We start from the raw sequence: 24,047 nt of genomic DNA, 5'->3' as shown, positions 1-24,047 counted from the left end.
GTGGAAGCCAATCGTTGGGTAGGATCACACTCAAGGCATTGTAAGATATATCCAAATAGGTTAAATTGGTGAGTTTGGAAAAGTGTGCTTCGGTGATGTTGCCTTCCAGCAAATTTGAGGAGAGATCCAGATAATACAGATAATTGACCTATATTTAAAGGGACAATCCCACTCAAATTGTTAGCCCCAATAAATATATATAAACAGGATCCTTGTTTACAATATGGTAAAGCATCGATCAAATCTGTTAACTCTCCACTAATATGATTACGAGACAAATCTATCCAACTCAAATTGCACAGTTTATGTAGAGTCTGTTGAAGGTATGTGGTATCTGCCCGGTAATAAAATTATCATATATACATAAAGACAATATATTTTGAAGATTCCTTATGGTTTTTGGTATTTGTTTCGAAATCTTATTTTGTGATAGGAATAAGATCTCCAAGTTGATGAGATTACTGAAAGTTGTTGGTATACCTCCAGTAATATTGTTGTTTGAGAGATCTAAGTATTTCAAATTGGTGAGATTCCCAAGTTTCTGGTATTTGTCCTGAAATGTTATTTCCCGACAATCTCAAGTTCTCCAAGTTGGTGGAATTTCTCCGGTAATGTGATTGGATCTCAAACTTAAATATCGCAAGCTGGAAATTTTTCACTATTTATGAAATATGTCATTTGAGGTCGTTAAAATCCAATGCAAGGTACTCCAGAGGTCCAAGGCTCCACAAGATTTGTGCAATATCTCCACTTAATGAATTCCAACTTAAATCCAAATGCTTGAAGGTCCTGCTCAGATTCATTATTATTCTAAAAATTGCTCCTTTGATATCATTGTATTGCAAATCCAGTTCTTTCAAATTACTCAGAGCTCCCGGAGTGACTTGTAGTGACTCAATATTGACAAGACTGCAGTGAGAAAGATCAAGATATACAAGGCTGCTAGCATGAGAGAGCCATCTTAGAATTGTTGTGTTCAAGTTGGAATAACTAGAGAGATCCAGCTTTACGATTGAAGTCAAATTAAATGGGGACCGAGGTGATGGAATATACGGGAGGCTTGCCCACCTCAAGTGCAATACTTCAAGACTGGAAATTGAATTAGTTGCTTTAGAGAGGTTGACAAAACTCATGTCAACATGTTTTAGAGAAGGAATTCCGGAGAGCCAATCAAGGTCATCAGCTCGTAGATCAGTAAATCCACATCCTCCAAGATCGAGGAAGTGTAGGTTGGAGAGGTTCCCTAGTTGAGGAGGTATTAACCCACCAAACCCAGCATTGGATAGGTTAAGATATTCTAAGTGCATAAGTGAAGCAATCATGTGGGGGACGTGGGAACCAGAGAAATTATTCATGCTCAAATCAAGATATTTCAAATGCTTCAAATCACGCAAAGCAGGATTTACGTTGCTCGCACCCATCCCTTCTTGAATGTAGCAAATGGCATCATCGTCGTCCCAGCCGTATGTGTTGGAATTGCGAGTGTAAGGATAGTGGCGGTCGAGCTTGATGACATGGCTGGTGGTGTTGTCACAAGCCACTCCTCTCCAATGACAGCAATCTTCACCGATCCAAGAAGAGAATCTTTCGCCAGAGTCGTACACATCAGATCTGATGGCTAGGAGAGCTCTCCTCTCGCTCTCTATGTAGCTTCCCCCCTTCGCCCCGTGATGGCCATCATGATCGCCCTCGCCATGGCTGAGGCAACAGTAGTGTTGGGCTGACAGCCCATATTTAACCTAAAATAGATTTTATCAGCTCATAGCTTATCTCCTTTTAATATAATCCTAATTTATATTAGGGGTGAAGTGTGGTCGCTATAAAAAGAGGCAGAAAAATACAGCAACAAAGACAGTTTTTGGTAGCCATGAGATTTCAAAGAAAACGAGGAGAACAAGACAAAAAAGAAAGAGAAAGAAAGAGAAGAATACAAGGATAATCAGATCTACAGTAGATTATTACTATGATTACTTGTGGAGAATTAGGGATGATTTAGATATTGTGCATAATGATGTGATCCTTGTATCATAGTTATTCTCTTGTGATTGTTGCTAGGGTTTTGGATAAAAGATTGAGGATTTGCATATTCATTATTATTATTGTGGATTATCTCTAGTTTGTCCCGTAATTTTTACCCTTCATATTGGAGGGGTTTTCCATGTATATCTTGGTGTTCTATTTGATTGTGATTCCATTTAATTCCACTGCGTATTATAGTCTGCTAGTATTTGTTCATATACAAAAGTTTATTTCACTTTATATCCCATCAACTGGTATTAGAGCAGGGTTGTGATGATTTAATTTTTATATTTGAACATAAAGGTTAGTAATATTTCTTGCATGATTAGTTTAAATGGAAACAATTGGATGAAATGGAAACCAAGAATGAAAGATCTCTTGTATTACAAAGATTTGTATGGACCTTTGCAGGGGGATAGTGCAAAACCCACAACTATGACAAATGATGAGTGGAAGAGGTTAGATCGAAAAATAGTTAGGTTTATTCGACAATGGCTTGATGATAATGTCTTTCATCATATTTCTACTTAAAGTTCTACATATTCTCTTTGGAAAAAATTGGAATGTCTCTATGAAAAAAAAAAGCTGGTAACAAAGCTTTTTTTATCAGAAAACTTATGAACCTAACATATAGGGAGGATGCTTCTATTGTTGAGCATTTGAATGAAATATAGAGTATTACTAACCAGTTATCCTATATGAAAATGTCTCTTGATGATGAGTTGCAGGCGTTGTTGCTTCTCAGTTCATTACCAGAAAGTTGAGAGACACTGGTGGTTTCCCTCAGTAATTCTATGTCAGATGGTGTTGTCACCATAAGTCAAGTAACAAGCAGTGTGTTGAATAAGGAGTTGAGAAGAAAGAATTCAACATCATCTCAGAATGATTCACAAGCACTTATCTCAGAGAACAAAGGAAGGTCAAAGTCTAGAAGTAGTTCACGCATAGGTAGGAGCAAGTTAAGATCAAGAAAAGATATTGTTTGCTATAACTGTGGTGAAAAAGGACATTATAAGAACCAATGTAAGCAACTTAAGAAGAGTAAGAAAAAGGGAAAAGAAGTGGAGTCTATAGAGTCAGGATAATACTACAACTATAGTGTAGGGTGATGATTATTTGATTTTGTCTCCCTTTGATGATATTTTTTCTTGTGTGTGTCAAGATCTTGAGTGGGTGATTGACACATGTGCTTGTTATCATGCTATACCATGGGAGGGAGTTTTTTACTATATACAGGTTTGGAAATTTTGGTGTTGTCAAGATAGGCAACTATGGCATAGCAGACATCATTAGTATAGGTGATATCCATTTAAAAATCAACCTTGACTGCAAGTTAGTGCTTAAGGATGTGAGGCATGTGGTTGACTTGAGGCTGAATTTAATTTCAGTTGGAAGACTAGATGATGAAAACTATGATAGCAGATTTTATAGAGGGCAATGGAAGATCAGTAAGGGTTCTCTTGTTATAGCTAGTGGAAAGAAATGTTACACATTATATAGGTTACAGGCCAAAGCTTGTGGTGAGTAGTTAAATGCTATAGAGAAAGACTGAGTTGTGGCATAGGCGATTGGGACACATGAGCGAGAAGGGGCTGTAAGCTCTTTCCAAGAGAGGTATTGCTAGAGGTACACATCTGAACCCTTGTATTGATTGTTTGGATGGTAAACAATATAGAGATTCATTTACTAGTCCTACTATGTCTAGAAAAATGCATGTGTTAGACCGTGTTTATACAGATATATGTGGTTCCTTTGAGGATAAAAACTCCTAGTGGATTTGTTGATGTTCCTAGCATAAGTGGTGCACTTTATTTTCATTTTTATATATGTTTTTTCTAGGAAAATTTAGGCCTATGCTTTGAAGACCAAAGATCAGGTGATTAATGTCTTCAAAGAGTTTCATGACATGGTTGAAAGGGAAACAGAAAGACAATTGAAATACATAATATCATATAATGGTAGTGAGTACATAGGATTATTTAATTATTATTGTAGGTCACATGGGATCCAACATGAGATAATAGTTCTTGGTATACCTCAACATAATGCAATTGGAGAGAAGATGAACCACACCATCATAGAAAAGATCAAATGTTTGCTTTCACAAGCCAAGCTACCCAAAAGGTTTTGAGATGAGGCTTTGAGGACTGCAGTTGATATGATCAACTTATCACCATATACAACCCTAGATGGTGATGTTGCAGAGCATATATGGTCAGGGAAAGATGTTTCCTACAGGCATTTGAGAGTGTTTGGTTGTCGTGTATTTGCATACATATTCCAGACAATGAGAGGTCCAAGCTGGATGATAAGACTAAAGAATATATTTTTCTTGGTTACTCACATGATCAGTTTGGTTATAGGCTTTGGGATTCAAAAAAGCAGAAGGTGTTTAGAAGCAGATCTTCTTTGAGGATCAACCTTTGAAGATTTGAAGAAGAAGACATCGACCAAAACTTCTGCAGAATGATTAGCAGATTGTGACCTAGTTACTCATCCAGTATATCAGGGTGATGGGGGAGATATGCAGGGTGATGGGGGAGATCCAAGCTGGATGATAAGACTAAAGAATATATTTTTCTTGGTTACTCACATGATCAGTTTGATTATAGGCTTTGGGATTCAAAAAAGCAGGTGTTTAGAAGCAGATCTTCTTTGAGGATCAACCTTTGAAGATTTGAAGAAGAAGACACCGACCAAAACTTCTGCAGAAGGATTAGCAGATTGTGACCTAGTTACTCATCCAATATATCAGGGTGATGGGGAAGATATGCAGGAAAATGGTGTAGAGCCTGATGTTGATCTACCTGCAAGACATATTGAGCAAGAAGAAGTTGAAGAGCAACTTCCCGTAGAACCTTAGTTGAGAAGATTTTCTAGACAACGTCAACCTTCCAAAAGATACTCTATAGATGAGTATTGATGCTTACTGATGTAGGTGAACCAAAGAGTTACTAAGAAATTGTTGAAAGTGAGCAAAAAGAGAAGTGGTTAGTTGCTATGCAGGAAGAGATGGATACTCTTCAGAAGAATCACACTTATGATTCGGTACTACTACCAAATAGAATAAAGATCTTACCAAAAGAAAGACATGAGATATGCTGATAGCTGATCGGCATGGCTTCACATTGATGAGTCATGGGACAACCTCCCTTATGGGCTGAAGGGGGAGGTTGTTAGGCTAATAGCCCATATTCAGTCCAAGGTGGGCTTTATCAGTCCACAGCTCACCCTCTCTTAACCTAACCCTAATTTATATTAGGGGGAGTGCGGTGGTTATAAAAAGAGACAAAAAAAGTAGCAACAAGATAGTTTTTAGCAGCTATGAGATTTCAAAGAAAATGAGAAAAATAAGACAAAAAAAAAGAGAAAGAAAGGAAAAAAGACAAGGACAATATAAACTGTTCTTAATTATGTAGCAGTGCTTTCTAGAACAGATCTATTATAGATTCTTAGTGTGATTATGACTCCTCAATGTATACACAAAGTTCTCAAAGTTCTTCTTGTGTTATCTATCTAATGTATACAATTACTGTATACATTGTATTGATTTAGATATTTGTATATTGTATACAGATCTAAATCAATTTTTGTATATTGATTTAGATGGATACATTAGATCTGTGTAATTACAAAGCAGATCTAATGCCCAAAATATCAGATCTGATGGCTAGGAGAGCTCTGCTCTTGCTCTTTATGCAGCTTCCCCCCTTCGCCCCGAGATGGCCATCATGATCGCCCCCGCCATGTCCGAGACAACAGGAGATGGCTCCAATGCTCATAATTATGGCCATGAGCATGGTGACATGCTTTGCGTAAATAGATCCGCCCTTGCAGCCGTTGCCGACACCCATTGAGTAAGCTTTCAGAGATAGAAGTTTAAGGTGTGATGTTGGACTGAGTTTTCATACATACATATATAATAACATTATAGTGTGGCTACGAAAAGAGTCAATGACGTGATGAATGGGTTGGAATGAGATTGGCAAATCTTCCGACTCTTAAAACATTAATTGGGATGTGAAATGTAACTGTTAATATATCTTCTGTTAGTATTATTTGATATCAACTTATGTTTCTAAAACATTATAATATAAACATAATAAAACTAATGTGAAAATAAAATAGTGTACCTCTAGTCATTATTATCAAGAATTTCTACGGTGATTTCTTCTTAAACTTTGACACTTTTCGGCTTGGAACTCTATGTTAGATAGTTTAGGAAATTTTTTTGACTTAAAGAGATGTTGAGCCCAAGGACCAAAATCCTCGTTTATATAGATGTTCTCCCATCAAAAATATTTATTCCATCAAAAATATTTATTATCACCAACTCATAACATTCAAGAATTAATTCGAATTTATAATGTTTGGACCATAATGAAGAATTTTAATGCTATTAAATATTTAATTTAATAATAATAATTTTATTTATAATGAATAAAAAACTGAAATTATTTAAACTATAATAAATGAAAAAATTCATGATAATAAATTATGAATCTTAATGAGAATGGTTACATTATTATTAAATAAAATATTTAATAATAACGGTTAAAAAATCTTAATCCCTATATCATGAGTAATAACATAAACTAACTTAAACATTGAGGTGCTTGGATCACACTGATTTTTTTTTTTGAAAAGTAATCATATAAAGATGCAAGAGTAACGAGAAAGAAGATAAGTGCATAAATAAGTAATGATATGGGAGTAATGACTTAAGAGTTATTGACACCTTAGCACCACATGACCGATGCCCAACATAATACGGCCAACACCTGACTCCCATGTTGCCATCTTCATAGTTGGGATTGCCTAAGCCATGAGTTACGCAAGCGATATTTGTCCACAATGGTCAGTCTAGACTTTAATCTCGTGTAGTTCACAAAGGACCTATATAAAGAAGAAAAATTAGAAAAGCAAATATTTATATAATATATCATTGTTGACCACCACACTCCACCCCACCAACCACCTTGCCCTAGCTGTAAGGGCCTCGAGTGCGGGGTGTCCATGTTGGTCGCTCCCTCTCATCCTATGGCCACCCACGTCTCCACGTGCGAGCTACCTCACCAGCCAACCCACTTCACACTAGCACGGGCTAGCCCCATTAGTCACCTCTACATTCGTGTACGAGCTAGCTTTGTCGACCGCCACCCTCCATGCATGGGTTGGCTCCATTGGCTTTTTTATTAAATCAAAGCAAATCAAATCGAATTGGGTGATTTGATTTTCTTCCCTCGTTTTTCTTTTAGCCCCCTTTCTATCATTTTTCAATTGTTCTTTTGTCATCGTCTCCTCCATTGTCATCCCTAGATGACTTAGAGGAGGAGGGAAGGGAGAAAAAAAAAAGAGGTTGAGAAGGAGTGAAGTGAGAAGGAGAAAGAAATCGATGAGTTAGAGAAAGGGTTGACTCGAATTAGTTCACTGATCAGAATTGAGTCACAGCACTTTGAAAAAAAATTGATTGAAGTAAATAGATAAAATTTAAATATATAAAAAAGGTGACCAAGATAATTTTTAAAGGGCACTAGAAAACCTATTGGTAGGATCTTTTTATGATAAATTATCCATATTAATTAAAAAAAAGTATTAATATTAATTAAAATTTTAATATTGCTCAAAGAATCGAGATTAGAAACAACTGTATGTTTATAATTATTTATTTCTGTAAGGAATATATGTCTTACAAGCCCTCCTAAAAAAACTAATAATGTCAACTCATTTCAATTTCAATTCATAAAATAAGCTATAGTTGGATTCAAATTCGTAAAACAAGCTACAACTAGTAGTCGAAATCATATCGATTTTAAGTGTTCTCAGCCTTTTCATATGGTTCCCTGCTCGAATCCTCCTAATTCTCTTAGTGTTCTTTTGATCGATTCCTCCTCCTCTCAAAGTCTCAAATGTTGATATCCTATACTCGAATTTTCTTGATTCTCTTGGTGCCCATTAGATTAGTTTCTTGTTCGCTCAACGTTTCATAGGCTAATCTCTCTTCCTCCAACCCCTCGATTCTCTCAGATGCTCAATGTCTGAGAAGCTAATTTCCCTACTCTAATCTCCTTTTCTCTTCGTGTTTCTTCGATTGGTTCCACACATGCTTCAGCTCTTATAGATGATCTCTCCCACTCCAATCTTCTCAATATTTTCGCAATCGAGTAACGAGCAACGATTTTGCTTCATTGCCAGCAAATCTTACTTCTATCCAAGTTTTCGATCTTTCTTTCAACAATCTTTCTGGTAGCATACCTTCATCTCTTGGAAATTGTAGTGCTATGGTTGAGATACAACATGATACTACGTCATTGCTTCATCTTGATGGAACTGTGGGTTACTATGGCGAGAGCATAGTCATAACAGCCAAAGGATTTGATATCAATACACCACAATTCTCTCACTTGTAACAAGCATAGATCTATCAAATAATAATCTTTCCGGTGAGATCCCAAGAGAGCTAACAAACCTCCATGGATTGCTTTTCTTGAACTTATCCAAGAATCATTTGAGAGGAACCATTCCAGAAAAGATTGGTTCCATGGAACAACTGGAATCACTTGACTTGTCAATGAATAATCCCACAGGAGATATTCCTTCCAGCTTTTCATCTCTCAACTTCCTAAGCCACTTGAATCTCTCTCACAATAACTTGTCAGGAAGAATTCCAACAGCAGGTGGTCAAATGTCGACCTTCATTGACGACCCGTCAATCTATGATGGTAATGAATACCTTTGTGGTACGCCACTGCCAGAATGCCCCGGTGATGCAGCTCATCAAAGTCCACCTCATGCAGCAGATGAACAGGAAGAGAAAAATGATGACAGGCTTGAAACAGTGTGGGAAATTACCAGCATCGTCATGGGTTTTGTCGTTGGTTTTTGGAGTTTTATAGGAACAATGATCATGAAACAGAGCATAAGGATTGCTTTCTTTCGATTAATCGACAAGGCTTACGATTGGTGCTACGTGCAGTTGCCAGTCGGATGTGCAAGGTTAAAGTCCAAGCAGCAAAGTGTGACTTTATCCATCGGTGGCAAGAACTGAAGAGTTTGTTGTTACATCTTAAGGAGGTCTCAAGTTGCTTTTCCAGTTAGTAATTCCAGCTCGTATGTTATGGTTTAATGTTGTCAGAATAAAGAAGGAAAGGGTATCGCAGTTGATGGCCTTTTGCTTCATTTGTATGTATGTATTTGTTCTAATCAGTTCAAAAACTTCATCATCCGTCGTTCTAATCAATATGTTCAAGTCAGTCATCCCTACCGTTGTCTTTATGACATTATAATAAAGCAGAAAGAAGTATGCTGAAGAACTTATTATTACATCTTGAGGTCACAAGCTGCTTTCAAGTAATGCTGTGTGTAATCATCATGCAATGCAATGTGTCGAATAAAGAAGGAAGAAGTATCGTCGTTGATGACCTTTGGCTTCATCAATACCATCATGTATGCATTCCTTCTAATCTCTTCAACTACTTTATCTACCATCGTGCTGTTATTTTATATGGTAGATTTTGTTAGATAATTTTTGTTGCTTTTACTAGCCTTTTGGTTAATGTGTTTAGACGTGATTGTTAGATTATGTGACTCAATTAAATTAAGATATTTTATAAATATAATTAGATTTTGATTATGAATATCAAAAAAGAAATTTGATTATGATAAAATTTCTTAGCATATGATCTTATTGGTAGTGACTCTTAATTACTCTCATGTATAAAAAGATATGATCTTTTAAGAACTGAAAGTGGATAATATATAAATACGTAAGATATTACAAATCTTCTATCATCGAGCCCTATATATTGAATCCATCTGCCATTTGGATTATCTTCTTTTCCCTAGGGATCAAATTAATATATTATTAGTTGAATTTGTCCAGGCTGCCACCCTTCCTATTGCTACTGTTTCTGAAGGCAGTGAAACTTAATTTGCAGCATCAATTATTTGTTTCTTGTCCAGAAACAATCAATGTTGTTCAGAGATTGAGAAACAAGAAGTTGTCATAAATTGTTCAACGCATCAGTTGTCAAAGATTAGAGCGCACAAACATCAAGAAATTGAATGTAGTCCAGCAGAAGCATTTAGTTCTCCAGCCTCCATCTAAGCAGAAGTGTGAATACACTACTGGATTCCATTGAGGTGTTGCAGTCTGCTTACATAATGGCTTACTTCAGCAGATTCCAGCTGAGAAACTTGTCAGCAACATGAACAACTTAAAAGAAACCACACCACCTCACCATGTTCAATATATTTTCTCATTGGGCAATTATCAGAATGGCCAGCCAGCAAAATCCAAAGAGAAAAAGGGAAAAGGGAGACATCAGCTACAATGATTAAGCTAGTAATATATGCATGGTGGGAATGGCAATGTAACTTTCTTGGAGTTCAATGATTAAGATGTCTATTCTCTCTTTGTACTACATGTTAATGGTTCAAACCACCTAACCATTCAAATTATTTTCCTACAGCCCTACATGTCGCTGTTCAGTTGTCACATCTCTTCAATCCCCCAAACAAAGCATTGACAAGTTGCCTTAGTTTGATGAATCAAACCAGATATTCTAATGTAATTCTTGATCATCCAAATAATGTGTGTGCAGAGAGAGAGAGCACTTTGTCAAGAACATAGGCTTTTGATCTATTATAATAAGTATATTACAACAGTAGTTCTGGATGCATATGCAGGTAATATACCATATACAAACCAGAACCTGTGACCGAAGGTCTCAAGACACTCCCAACTCTTTGCCTTCGTGTCCAACAAGTTCTAAAAGCTAATATACACCAATTCATTGGCAAGAACCAACAAATACAGATCATTAGTGGATTATGATCTGTCAGTAGTGAAATATGTTTGCTAAGGCCATGATGGGCTGCTGATTCATGCACATGAGGTTCCATGGAGTGATGGAGCTGTTATTGATCTGATTGCTATCACAGAAGAGGCCATTGCTGATGGTGTTGCTTCCGTTCAAGCAGTGGAGGATCTCATTGAGAGACTGCAGCCTGCTGCTGAGCTCCATCATCTGAGTCCTCAGGACAGAGTTCTCAGTCTCCACGGCAAAAAAGTGCTTTGTGGTGAGACTCAAGGATGTCAAGATCTGGCTGTTCTCCTTCCTCAGCTGGCATATCTGTGCCGCGAGATCATCCAAACGCTTCTGTTTGCGCATCCTTGACCGCCTCGCGGACTCGCGGTTCGATTTCATTCTCTTTTGCTTCTTCTGGTCCATCACTGCCTGCAGATCCTCCTCGGAGGCTGAGTTCTGCAGCAGGCTGGACCCTGAAGAAGTGCCACCGGGAGAAGCCATGGAAACTTTCTTTTTACGGTGAAAGATTAAATCTTTTTTAGCAGTCTTTTAGATTTTAATGCCAGATTTTGGGTGGAGATATAGATAAATAGTAAAAGTATATAGCAGAATTGACACTAATAAGAAAAGTAGGAGACTGTATATGTGAAAAGATGGACAGAGTCCAAGTGCTCAGATCTCAGAACAAGCTCATGAAAACACATAAAACCAGTGAAGGAAGACGACGGAGAAGGATTGAACGAGATGGGTCCTCCGCCTGAGACTGGAATTTATCATAAACCCACAGAGAAGGATCTCACTTAGGATAGGCGACATCAATTAGAAACATCAAGAGGAACAGACACTGCATGTGAAGAAAACAGGGGAGGCACGAAAAGATCAGATCTTGGAACCGGAAGAACAGAAGAATACCCCGGCGAGATTTCAGTAGCAAGATCGAATTTTTATACCAAAGATGAAGTAAAGGCCAGATTTTGGCGAGGTTTTGGACCCCAAGAGCAGAATCTTTAGAGGAAATTTTGGCAGAGTTTCTCCCGCAGGTACCAGAAGAGCGGATCCCAAGAAAAGGGAGGTCAACCAAAGTGGAGGCAAAGGAGGGACCTTTTCCACAAGGACACGAGTGACAGCAGCAAGAACACAGTCTTCAGCTGCCAGGTTTCGATTTCTAGATCGAGAACCCAAAACTCAAAAACGGGCCACTGAAGGCAGGGGAAAGCAGGGAGAAAGCAGAGTAGAGAAGAACAAAGCAGCAGAATCTGCGGAAAGCTAAGCAAGCAAGAAGAGGAGAGGGGGAAAGGGAATTGGCATTCACGGGAGGGGTGCAATTTATAGAGCAAAGCGAAGAGAGCACCAAGAAGATTCATTTGTGTGTGTGTGTGTGTGTGAGAGAGAGAGAGAGAGAGAGAGAGAGAGAGAGAGAGCTCTCTGGAATCTTGTGTGGGCAATTGAGAAAGGTGGATTCTCCACACCATCTCGGATTTCAAACGATTGTCGAATTGCATTTGCAGCTGCCAAGGTGAGCTGCACTAGTCAAATGGGACTCATCCTCTCATCCTCCCTTTTCCATTCTTCCAGAAATTTACCAAGAAAAAGTTCAAAGATCCGCCAAGGTGTGCTGTTAGTCCATATGAACGCATCTTTTAATAGGTTTCAGAAGCCAGATTTGGCAACTAGTGAACAGCTTTAACAAAGTTTGGACACTACCTTTTGGAGATTACTGTGATTCTGAGGCAAAGAGATCTTCGATACTGTAATATTTGGCTTCAACAAGTGGCAGTGAACTCCACAACATAGACCTCGGTAGCAGGATAATATGAGAATGATAGATTAATCTTCCAAGAAAAGAAACCATGGTATACATCTATCAACTTCAAGGAGCAGCTACAGCAAAGATGCAGTAATTAAGATCATGTGCCTGTGGCACTTTTTGGTCCATATATGATGTGTGGCCATTATTTAGTTCTCTTGTTCTTCATCCTGTAACTTCTAGGAGAAAATGATGGTGTGGAAAACAAGACAGGGATTTGATTTCACAGAGTCAAAAGAGAATTCAGAGTGAACTTTGTCTAAATCTACCTATCTGCTTCTTCAGTGATGTCAAATGACTACAAAACATTTCTTGGATTCAAGATTGATTTGGTTCAGTGTTACTGTTTTCCAATCAATCTCAAGTCTAAAATAAATAAAAGAAAATGCAAATTCAGTGTGCAAAACTCCTGTCAAGATCTGAAAACTATTAAAACAAAGATTATTTTTCTCTTTTTGGGCATTACAATGAGAAAACAAGATTGATTTGGACATTACATTGGAAATCAAAATTGACAGAGACAACCAATTATCAGCTCTGGAAACAGAAGATTAGCTGTCCTTAATAAAACATTAATGAGTCAAATTTGTCTTAAGTTTTTTTACCCATCACATAATTATATACAGAAAAAAATACTATAGGCTTTTTGACTGAAACAAGGACTCATCTTTCCATCTATTTGGTAATTAATCTCCATTAAGACCCTTCCTCTCATACATTGCAGAATTTTAAGAGGAGCTCAGTTCTGCAACATGGAAAACAGATGAAATCACTTCAATTGGAATTAGGTTGTGTTCCATTTCAGATCATAGGATTAAATACTCTCTGTGACCACTGCATAGTGGTTGGAGTGATAGCTGAACCTTATGGAATTTAGCCAATATGAAAGTACTTGTTCTTTTGACAACTTTATACCTTTGCTACTTAGGAGACATTTCATACTTTGAAGCATTATAAGCATTAATCTTAGGCTTGCTTACAAGACTAAAACTCTTGATTGCTGAAGTTGAGCCAATGGAGGGAGTCTGTGGGGTTCAGAAGACCAATAAAAAAGATGCCTGGTTTGCATTGTGTCCAAAAGATGTGCCAAAGATAACAAGAACTGGAAGTTCATCAAAATGGCTAATTTATCTTTTTTTTGTAGCAATCTGGTTTCAACTATTTGCATGAGAAAATACATGCGAGTGATAAGACAAATGCTACAAATAGCACCTGCAAATGCGGATGTTTGGATGTTGATGCAGGTTTTCTTCCTATTTAGCCTCGGATATATTGTTGTTCATCAATCAATCGATATGACAATATTGATGAGAGTTCCAATGGATTGAATTGAAGGATATCTTGATTAAGGGATAAAATATTTATATTCCATATCTTATTTCAGGTCATTCCTAAAAAAAAATAAATTAAATTGACTTTGATTTGTGACAGACGCATAAGATATTTGAATAGTTGTAATTAGTTCAAAATAAAAATATACGAAGAAAAACTTCAAAAAGATGTTATTGATATTCATTACATAATATTAAGTATTATCATATTTAAGTTTAATACTTGTCGAGTTCTTAATTGGCCTAAAAACAATAATGGATAAAGAGGACCTTGAGCTTAATTAGCCAAATAAGTTTAAGATCAAGTTCTTAGAGAATATAAACTAATTGCTGATAGTATTAAAGCAAACATTCACATTAGGATGTGAATCCCATTGTATGTAGTAAATTCTACATAGCCAATGTGGATTTCTTAACAGGATGGCTTCCTTGCTAAGCCATTCAGATAGGACTGCAATTTCTACACCATTAGTAGACAAACTTCATTGATTCACAAGGCAGAGGTTTCTTGATCCTCTATTCAATCAGTAAGTAACTTGGACACTTCAACCTTGATGTGATTGATCTACACCACCTTTGTCACCCTTCTAATACAAGACTCTAGAAAATAGTGTTCTCCATCAATATCACAACCAACATAGATATTCCAGCCTTTTATATCCTACACAACTATATTATGATGCAATTCATGCAACATCAAGATTAGTAATCCACCTGTAATTTTCCTTGAGAAAATATATAGTTTTCCATCTGATGCTATGAGCCAATTACATAATTCAGTCCATATACCCTTGCATAAATTGTGATCATTTTCCAATTATATAGTAACGAGTGTTGGCTAAAAGAACTCATAAGAAAAGCACAACTCTTGTAAGTTAAATATCTTTTTTTTTTTCCCTTTTTTGAGGGGAAGAAAACTCCTTGATTGAATCCTTACAATTGATCAAATCCTGATTTTTCCAAGATAACTAAGCTGTTGTTTAGCTGGGTTGAATCACTCCAAAAACCTAATGTGTGTGTCACATATGCGGATCAAAATTAGGAGACCATCACCAAAAAAAAAAAAAGTTTGCGAGTTCGATTTCGTTTAACTAAACAACACTTTCCTTTCTAAAAAATTCATTAATTTTTTTTATATACTTAAAATTTTGATCTGACGATGATATATTAGACTAATTTATTAATGATTGAAGGTTCAAAATCTCATTTATTTTGAAATATAAAATATTGATGTGATAATGATGTATCAGACCCATTTACTAAAAATCAAGAGTTCAAAAATTAAAATTTCAAAATCTCATCATAAAATCTTATGAGCAAATCTTGGGTAGGATGAATTTTTGTCCCAAGTTGTCATGTGATTAATGTTCTCAGCAAAAGGACAAGGTGCCTGGAGATCCAATGGAATCTAAGCTCAGTTATCAAGGTGGAGTTCATCTTATTCAAGGAAACATCTTCACGAGGGTCTTCGACGGAGAAAAGCAAGGCTGCTGATGCTGGCTCGCCATCTTGGAAAAGAGCAAAAGCTAATGAACGGGGACCAGTCGTTTTATCTCTTATACACAATTGCTCTAAAGTTTTCGGTTGATGATAATGATGTCTTATGATCTATCTCAAGAACTTCGAACATTTTGTGGCTTTTGTTTTCTTGCAGTGTTTGAGATTTGCATGTTAATCTATCGGCCCTTCATAAATTCGAAGTCTTCCTGTCATCTAAAAGAACATAAAAATACTGTTCCTTCGAGTTCAATTGAATTGCCTTTCCCATACGCAAGATGTAATGTAAATCTTAAAGGCTCACAATAGATTTTGGTAAATGCAAGCCATCACTTGATAAAGGTCAAACGCCTCCTTTCCATGATTGACCTGTGAACTCTCTCCAGGAACCCCAGTGTAAAAGAAACATGGAAGATTGCCAAGCACTTACTCGACTGCGTGTTTTATTTGGTGATGAATCTTCTACACACCACCTGTCTCTAAGATTCACAACTTTGTACGTATTCCTGTAGCAGTTAGATTCTTACGTACAAATGCATGCATGTGCCTATGTTTTGGATAAGCCACCTGTTCTACACTTCCTTTGAACATTGACTTTTGATTCTTACGGTATATGTAAACCTTACAAACCATTCTCGAGCTGGATCATGGTGGAAATGATAAGGGAAATTGGGTTTGTATTTAACAGATCAGAGGATCAAAACAAGAATGCAATGAAGACAGTTGGAAAGCTGTATGAATTCTAGACACTGACAGACCCAACAACACTACTTGCAGAGGGAATTTGATGAACACTAGTATCCACAAGTTCCATGTTCTTGAAGTAACTTTCTTAGCAGTGTCAGCTCCTTCATATCATATAATGTGTCAATCCTCTGATGAATTACAAAACGTGCTGATTTTTTTATGCTTTCTCTAGCACTAATTGTTGGGCCCCTTTGGTGAAATCAATAATGCTATATTGTGATCACAAGGAATGCATGAAGACAACTAAGAAAAAATAATGCAGAAAGAGTCTGTTTTATGTGGGACATCCATTTGAGGGGAATGGTGCATATATATATTTAGTAGTCTGTGAGAGACAAAAGAATATTTATCCTTTTTTCAAGTCTCTGCAGGAGCGAGGGCTTCTATTTAGCAACATCAGCTTCATTTGGGTTCAAACATTTGACAGGATTATATCACAGAACTTGTAAGTTGCAAGGAAACTGAAAGACCAGAAATGATTCATGGAATGAAATCTTTTTTCCCTATTTTGTCATAATGAGATTAATGAAGGGGAAAAGATGGGGATAGTTCATATCAATAGCACAAAACTTCTTCCATTGATAGTTGGTATGGGGGAAAAGCCATCATGAGATGAATGAGGAGAAAAAGAAATGAGGATAAGTTTCAGTAGAACAAAACTTCCATCATTGATAGTTCACATATGAGTAAAAAACCATCTACAATTACAGTGACAATGACCCCAAAAAAAATAGACAACATAGGTAGCCCAAATCCTAGTTACTATCTCTAGGCCTTCATTGCCAGGCTCATAAAGAGAAGATGGCTCCCAAACTTGCTAATGTTCTCATCCATTTGTCACAATCAAGGGAAGGATAAAAAATGAGAAATTTCAAACACTGTAAAATGTATTTTAATTTCTAGATCAATCCATATTAGGACAAAACCAAGAATCAAACCCATAGATAAATCACTATATCCTAACAATTCAAAGTTCCATAAGCATAAAAGAAACATCTTATTCTTGCAAGTTTCTCAGAGAAACAGTCAGCAAAACAGTGACATAATGGAAACATTGAGTGGTCATATATTGGTGTCATATCTGTAACATCTAGCCATTTGCAACTTGCATGCACTGTGCTACCAAGTCCACTCTATTGAATAGCCACTGGTTTTTATTGTGGTGAGAACAGTGACAGTATATGATGGTTTGGACAATTTCTAGCTGACCTAATTGGAGGAATAAAGTTCAATGGATTTGTAATGGTTGTAACCTAGAAAAACTCTGGCTCTTTCTCTTGTTTATCAAAAGCAAAAGATGAGGTTTTTGTCCTCATCTCACATCTTCCTTTCTGGAAAGCAGATGCAACCCCCACTGAACATTTAAGCTACCTTTTTCTCGTTTTCTCATGAAGGTTCTGATGCCACACGGCAAAGAAGGGCCTTCAGTTGTCCTCCCTTGCCAAACATCCATTGGCAACACTTGTCTTCATTCTCCAAACATTGCACAACATCCTCTTTATAGTTCACCCTTTATCACCACTACCACCTCCACTTCATCTTTCACTGCACCACAGTGATCATTATGTGCCCCACAGTGGAAAAGCCATGGCGCAACAAGAATCACACCTTTATCCTTTACCCAACCCAACATGAATCAACCCATCAGAAGACAGACTGTTCAGCATGATCATATTCATTGCAGTCAGTGTACTCCATACAATTTTCCAAAGGGAAAAGACAAGAAGAAAAAGCTTGGTGAGGAAGGGTTTAAGAACATGTGAAACATTGTTGCGTACAATAGTTTGGAAGATCAATCATTAGAAACGCCTCTTCCAAAATGCTTCAAGGATTCATTTTGTAGACTGTCAAAACATTCTCTCACTTACAAGGCCTAGTGAATCCTTTAAACATGCAATTTGGTTTGATGTGAGTTGGATCATGAACTTATACCAAGATCCTATTTCAGCTCATGTAGGACGGTGGCAGCCACTCATCATGTCATTGTTCTGTCACATGTCCCTCGATAAACCTCACCACCTAAATGTCATCAACCTCTTACCCAGTAGAAATCAGCAAGCAAAAGCAAAACAAGCATGGTTTCCCTGATACACGCTATGCCTGATTAGAACTTTTGAACCACATGATGACAAATATGCATAACTACTCATAACACGACAACCGACCAAAACCACAAAGCCATGAAGAGCAGTTTGACAAAAGACTTACCTAAAGTCGATGTAATGTGTCTTACTCAAGTCTTGGAACAGTTTAACAGTTGGAACCCATAACACAACCTGGTCGTGGACTTTGCTCATGAGAAGACACAACATATGAGCACAGGATAATGGCAGCCATGCATGAAGGAACCAAATGCACTATGCATCACTAGATTTCAGATTTTGTGATCTTTATATTTTCAAGTCATAAAAGCATTGATTTTTGCATTAGGACCAACAGACCATATACGTTTAGGACATACATTACACCAATATTTACAGGCAACAGATTGCTAACTGCTAACAAGAGAATGACCACAAGAAAATAATAGGTTTTTGTACTTACAAGCAAGAGTCGAAGCTGATATAAGAACAAGCAAAGGGTCATACGCGTTTGCTTCTGGATGATAGTAAAGTATCTCCTTCCAGATCATCTCCCTATTAGTATCTTCACCAAGATTTTCGTCAAAGTCAAGATCGATCGGAACCTCAGCTGGATGGTTGGCACTGGGGTTGTAGAGTTGACATATAAGGGTGCTGCAGTGCCTCAGTGACACTAATCTTCTTGGATGGATAAAAAGCAAACATCTTCTGCAGTAAATCAGTGGCCAAAGGATTGGTGTCACGGTAGAGATTGGTAAGAGGAACACCAGCCAATACTGGAGGGATTTGATATATCTGCAAGACTTTGGGTTATTGATGAAGCCAATATCAGCATCACTCATGGAGCCAAGCACATTGGAAATGAGTTTAAGCTGGATAAGGCATTCTGTGTCTGGGAAGATGGTTTTCGTCCAAGCAGCTAAGCAAAGATGCATCCTACTGACTAAACATCTATGGAGGTATCATAATTATCACAGCAGAGAAGTAACTCGGGAACGATACCAACAAGCAACAATGTACTCGGTTATAAATTGGACTTTCCCACTACTTGTACAAGTCAGACCAAAATTGCAAATCTTGAGTTCGCAATTGGCATTAACAAGAAGATTTTCGGGTTTTAGATCTCTGTAGTGTATGTTTACCGAGTGAATGTTCTTCAGTCCATGTAGCAACTGTCATCAGATGAAACAGATTAATAATAAATTACTTGAAAGTATTCTAGAAGGTAAAGACTTACCCAAATCTACACATACTCTAACCATATCAATCCTCAACACAAATATCTGCAGAGAAATTTGTACAAAACAGAAGTACAGATTATTGCCGCCTCCGGGAAAAATAATATAACCAGTGTGTCATCAGACCCCTAAGACCATATTGTCTAGAAAAAGATAATTTTACAGGATCTGAATCTATACAATGTACAACGACAATAAGATAATGAAAAAGGATAGACCTATCAAAAGAATACAGGATCTGAAACTCAATCCACTCGATAATATTATGCTCCAGACAATGAAGGAAACATTGTTTTCTTTCAATGGAGGAAACATTTGAAGCCTTTAATGAGATTAGTTGTTGACCAAAGTATGCAAGAAAAAGGACAGAGTTCACAAGCATGTGTCAAGGAACTATAACTTGGCATCTGAACTTTTATTTTGGAATAAGTGAAGAATTTCCTCTGATGCTTCATATGTACCAAGTTTTACTAGCTAATCTGTGATTATATTTATCCAACCAATAAAATATGAGGCCAATTCAATATGAATATCATTTGTGTATATCAGATTTAACCCTGTTAATTTAGAGGAAAAAAATCAAATAAATAAAATCATTTGGGGTTTAGTAACAAATCAAATTAAAAGTTGAACTATCAAGCAGCAATATGTTAATAAACTAAATTGTTAAAAAAAGAAAGAGAAGGTACACAGAAAATTTTTCTCCCACATATATATTAGGCAATAAAAACTCAATGAAAAGCCTAAATTAAACTAAACACCTTTGATCTATGATAACTTCATCAGACCAAATTCAGTTTTCATCTGTTCTGTGCCCAAAAGATGGCATCCAATGGCCGTATAAAATTTTACTGCAATGAACCTAAAATCACAAATTATGAGCTTGAAAGTTTGAATATTATATATGAAAATAGTAACATCAAAATTTTATTCCTTTAAAATTTTGAAAATATAGGCATAATTGAACTGTGGACTACTAAATTCTGATCAATCTATAGACAATATAGGATTTCTGTTATTTAAATAAAGCCATTGTCTCAGATTTACAGTAGAAAATCAACTGAGAAGGGGGGGAGGACAGAGACAGCGAGAGCAATGTCAACCAACAACATCATAATTTAAAGTTGTCAAGAGAAAAAGAAGAAAATTAGAGTCAGAGAGTTAAGGAAGATGATTGGGACCACTCTGCAGACCACTTAAAGACCCTCTAAGACACTAAAACTCAGAGAAAAAGGAATAAACTTAGTCCATGGGAACTACAGTTTGTGGGAGAGGAAAAAAACAGAACAGTAGAAATGTATACAACCTTTCCCTATGTTACCATGATCTTTACCTTAGTTTGTCCTAGCCCAAGCCCAAGCCCATTTAACCATAATTTGGCTGGTCTTCAATAACAGAATCCAACCCCAAGTACACATTTGTTAGTGTTTACAGGTTTTATGTAATATGTATGTATAAACAAGATTTTAATGAAAGAAAGGCAAGAAGCCATACAAATTCATAAAACAAGAAACTAATTAAACAATGATAGTCAAGTTAATTATCGCAGGAAAGTTCATCGATGACAAGTTGCTCATTCTCTTTCTAAAAAGATGACACCAAATTGTCCCATCCATCCCAAAAAGGAAGTAACTATACATCTCAATCAGCCAATATCTAACCACCGATCAGAAGCTGTTCCATGTGCTGCATCAGCTAAGTTCATCTTTTTACCAAATTAATGACAACCTCAGCTAATCCTAATATAGTCAAATTTCTAACAGGTGGAACAAACTAAATTCTACTGCATTATTCCAAACTAGTTAGTCTCACGTCAAGTATGGACTATGGCATAAGAAAGCATCTAATAACCCACCTCCATAAAGCTTCTTTGAGGAGTCTATTTGAGGACTAGGCCACATGGTTCTCAGGATCAGTCATGACAAATATAGTGCCTAAGCATCAATCATGCCAGAGTGAGAACGCTAGTTCAATATGGACCACACCAAAAACTATTGCGCATCTGGCAAAGATACATATCCTGGGCTGTGAAAGTAGTATAGGTCATTGCCCTTTCTGAATTCCACTTCACCTGCGTTAAATCCTAGTTATTAACTGGACTTTCGAAGACTTTTGTGAACCTAACAAGGATATCAGATGTTAAAGTAAAGTAATTATGATACAACTTGGAATCTTGAGAAACATATACCGTACTTCAACATTCAACATTCTAAGGGGCAAACTCAACAACATTTGCAATGATGGAAATATTGGGGCAACTATAACCAACTGAAAAGAAATATATGTGGATACAATGAAGTAATGGTGAGAACTTCTATTGAAATGACCAGAGCATGATCACATGTCGGATTGCTGGAACATCATGAAGGATGACTTCAGAATGAAATAAAATGCACAAGTAGATTCCATAAATATGAAGAAACCTTTCTCTTTAGGCACATTACTTTAAATATCAAACTTTCTGCATATTAGTTACGATTATTAATTATATATTCTTGAAAGTTATTTCAAGTACATGTACCTGAAAGAGAAAGTACTGATAGTGGTCACTGGAAAGTGCCTGTGATGATCTGATAATCTGATGAAGATCAGTATCCATAAGTTCATAAACAAGGTACACATCCCTGAATGTTCTCCGGTGAGCTGGCATCATAATTTCAAAGAAATAACATTTTCGTGTTGAAGATGCCGAAGAAGCTTCAATTCACGCAATGTTCTCACTGCATCCACACAGTTAACGAACACATTGTGAATTTTCTTGATTGCAACTTGTTCATTTGTCTCCCGGTTGATTGATGAGCACACAATTCCATATGCTCCTCTACCAATGGGCTTGATGGGCACATATTTTGTGTCAACCTCAAACAAGGTTTGCCGCATAGAATAGTAGTACTTCCCTACGTTTCCTATGCCATTCGGGGGATCAACCAGCATAGCCATTTCCCATAGATTACAAAAGGAATGGACAAAAAACTGGCACTGCAATCAAATTATTCAGCAATTGACTAAATTTAGCAAAGCAGGAAATTTAGGCCGTAAATCATGCAACTAAAAGAAAGAAAATGTAAAGGAAAGACACAAAATTAAATGTTAAACATCAAGAAGTTGCATACTTCACAGAAATGACTAGTTCAACTACACGGGAGTTATCTAAAAGAGCAAACTTTCCCTATTAAACAGGATATCGGAGTAAGAAAAGGCTGGAAATCGTTATACAATTACAATTTTATAACTACAAGGAAACATATACAAACATAAAAGCCAAGGAGGAACTGAACCTCTCACTCTTTCAAGGAATCACCATTGGTACGTAAAAATAGAGAAAATATCACACAGAAAACTAGTTAAACATGGCAGAAGCCAAAATGAGGAGAAAAAAGAAACGAAAATGTTTGATTACAATAGACAATCCGGTGATCGGGACCACATAATCGGAGAAGTTTTAGAAGCGGAAAGAACGATTACCTCAGTCGGAGCAACTATTCAAGCCAATCAACAGAGGAATTCAGATATTCACACAGGATCCCTACACTACAGGCAGCAAAGATGTTAACTTTCCTACTCTCCCTCCTTTTCACCTGCAAACGACGTTGGCTCCCCAAGAACCCAAACCGCAACACCCACCAGACCAACAGAACCAATCGAATCCCTCGGGAAATTCCAAAATCTCCACCTTTCCCACCAATTCCCTGAAGATTGGCAGATCCCTAACTCGGATCACCACCTGCTCTACAATTCCTTTAAAAAGAAAAAAGAATCTACAATAAACCCTAAATCGCTGCCTCGGCCGCTCCGCCACCGCCATCCCGAAACCTCGCGATCCGGTCGGATCGATCTCCTCCCGGTTCCTTCGTCTAATCCGCAAGGATTCCGTGCCCAACTCTCGCAGAGTCCCCGTAGAGATCCCCTTGGAGTGTTACGGAAGCGTGGCGCCAAACCAAAATATAACCGATTTGACGTAGTTCCCTCGGGAGAAACGTGGCGGTGCGAGCAACCCGTGGTGTTCCCAATGAACGGACCAGATTCAGGCATCTTCATCATGATCTGATCTTAACTGTCAGTCTTTCTGCGCTACGTAGCCTTGAGATGCTTCGAAGATCTTGTGCCACGTAGCAGGGGAAAGGTAAGGATCACCCTGCGGCCAACCCGGAGCTCGAAACTTCCCCAATAAATAAATATATATATATATCAAATCCATTTTGAATTAGTAATAATAATAATAATAATAATAATAATAATAATAATAATAATAATAATAACATAATAATAATAATAATACGTATATATTTTTTATACGTGTGATAAGTTAATATATATTTTTTATCATAACATAATAATAATAATAATAATAATAATACGTATGGATTGATTTGGACCTGCTTGCGCGCGGCGCCGGCATAACCTCTGGTTCGAACGACAGGGGCAAGATATTTATTCACGCATGTGATCATCTGTAAGGTCGCGTCGTCGCGGTCTACACATCAATCCACCAACATGGCCTACAGATTTATATCGAC

The 24,047-nt window shown here is 37.1% G+C and overlaps 3 protein-coding genes and 1 pseudogene across 3 annotated transcripts; 1 reads left to right on the top strand and 3 right to left on the bottom strand.

Moving 5' to 3' along the window:
* Nucleotides 1–674: 674 nt before the first annotated feature.
* LOC108951182 (receptor-like protein EIX2) lies at nt 675–1,421 on the bottom strand. Its single transcript, XM_065123686.1, has one exon. It carries the CDS (start codon nt 1,419–1,421, stop codon nt 675–677), a length of 747 nt encoding a protein of 248 aa, XP_064979758.1.
* A 7,139-nt stretch (nt 1,422–8,560) lies between these two features.
* LOC108951181 (receptor-like protein EIX2) lies at nt 8,561–9,067 on the top strand. The gene has a single exon (XM_065123685.1). It carries the CDS (start codon nt 8,561–8,563, stop codon nt 9,065–9,067), a length of 507 nt encoding a protein of 168 aa, XP_064979757.1.
* Nucleotides 9,068–10,635: 1,568 nt separating this feature from the next.
* LOC103998658 (bZIP transcription factor 11) lies at nt 10,636–12,142 on the bottom strand. Its single transcript, XM_009420191.3, has one exon. The coding sequence runs from the start codon at nt 11,328–11,330 to the stop codon at nt 10,860–10,862; it is 471 nt and encodes a 156-aa protein (XP_009418466.1). The 5' UTR covers nt 11,331–12,142; the 3' UTR covers nt 10,636–10,859.
* Nucleotides 12,143–18,602: 6,460 nt separating this feature from the next.
* Nucleotides 18,603–23,448, bottom strand: LOC135623476 (mitogen-activated protein kinase 4-like; annotated as a pseudogene).
* Between the last annotated feature and the right edge of the window lie 599 nt (nt 23,449–24,047).

This window comes from Musa acuminata, chromosome BXJ2-9 (genome assembly GCF_036884655.1).
Source record: "Musa acuminata AAA Group cultivar baxijiao chromosome BXJ2-9, Cavendish_Baxijiao_AAA, whole genome shotgun sequence".
NCBI classification, from domain to species: Eukaryota; Viridiplantae; Streptophyta; class Magnoliopsida; order Zingiberales; family Musaceae; genus Musa; species Musa acuminata.
Note: the sequence above shows the minus strand (reverse complement) of the source record. Positions and strands in the feature narration are given on the sequence as shown.

Excerpts from the sequence above, each read along its gene's own strand:
- LOC103998658 (XM_009420191.3), bottom strand. The coding sequence starts at position 11,330 with ATGGCTTCTCCCGGTGGCACTTCTTCAGGGTCCAGCCTGCTGCAGAAC.
- LOC108951182 (XM_065123686.1), bottom strand. The coding sequence starts at position 1,421 with ATGGGTGCGAGCAACGTAAATCCTGCTTTGCGTGATTTGAAGCATTTG.
- LOC108951181 (XM_065123685.1), top strand. The coding sequence starts at position 8,561 with ATGGAACAACTGGAATCACTTGACTTGTCAATGAATAATCCCACAGGA.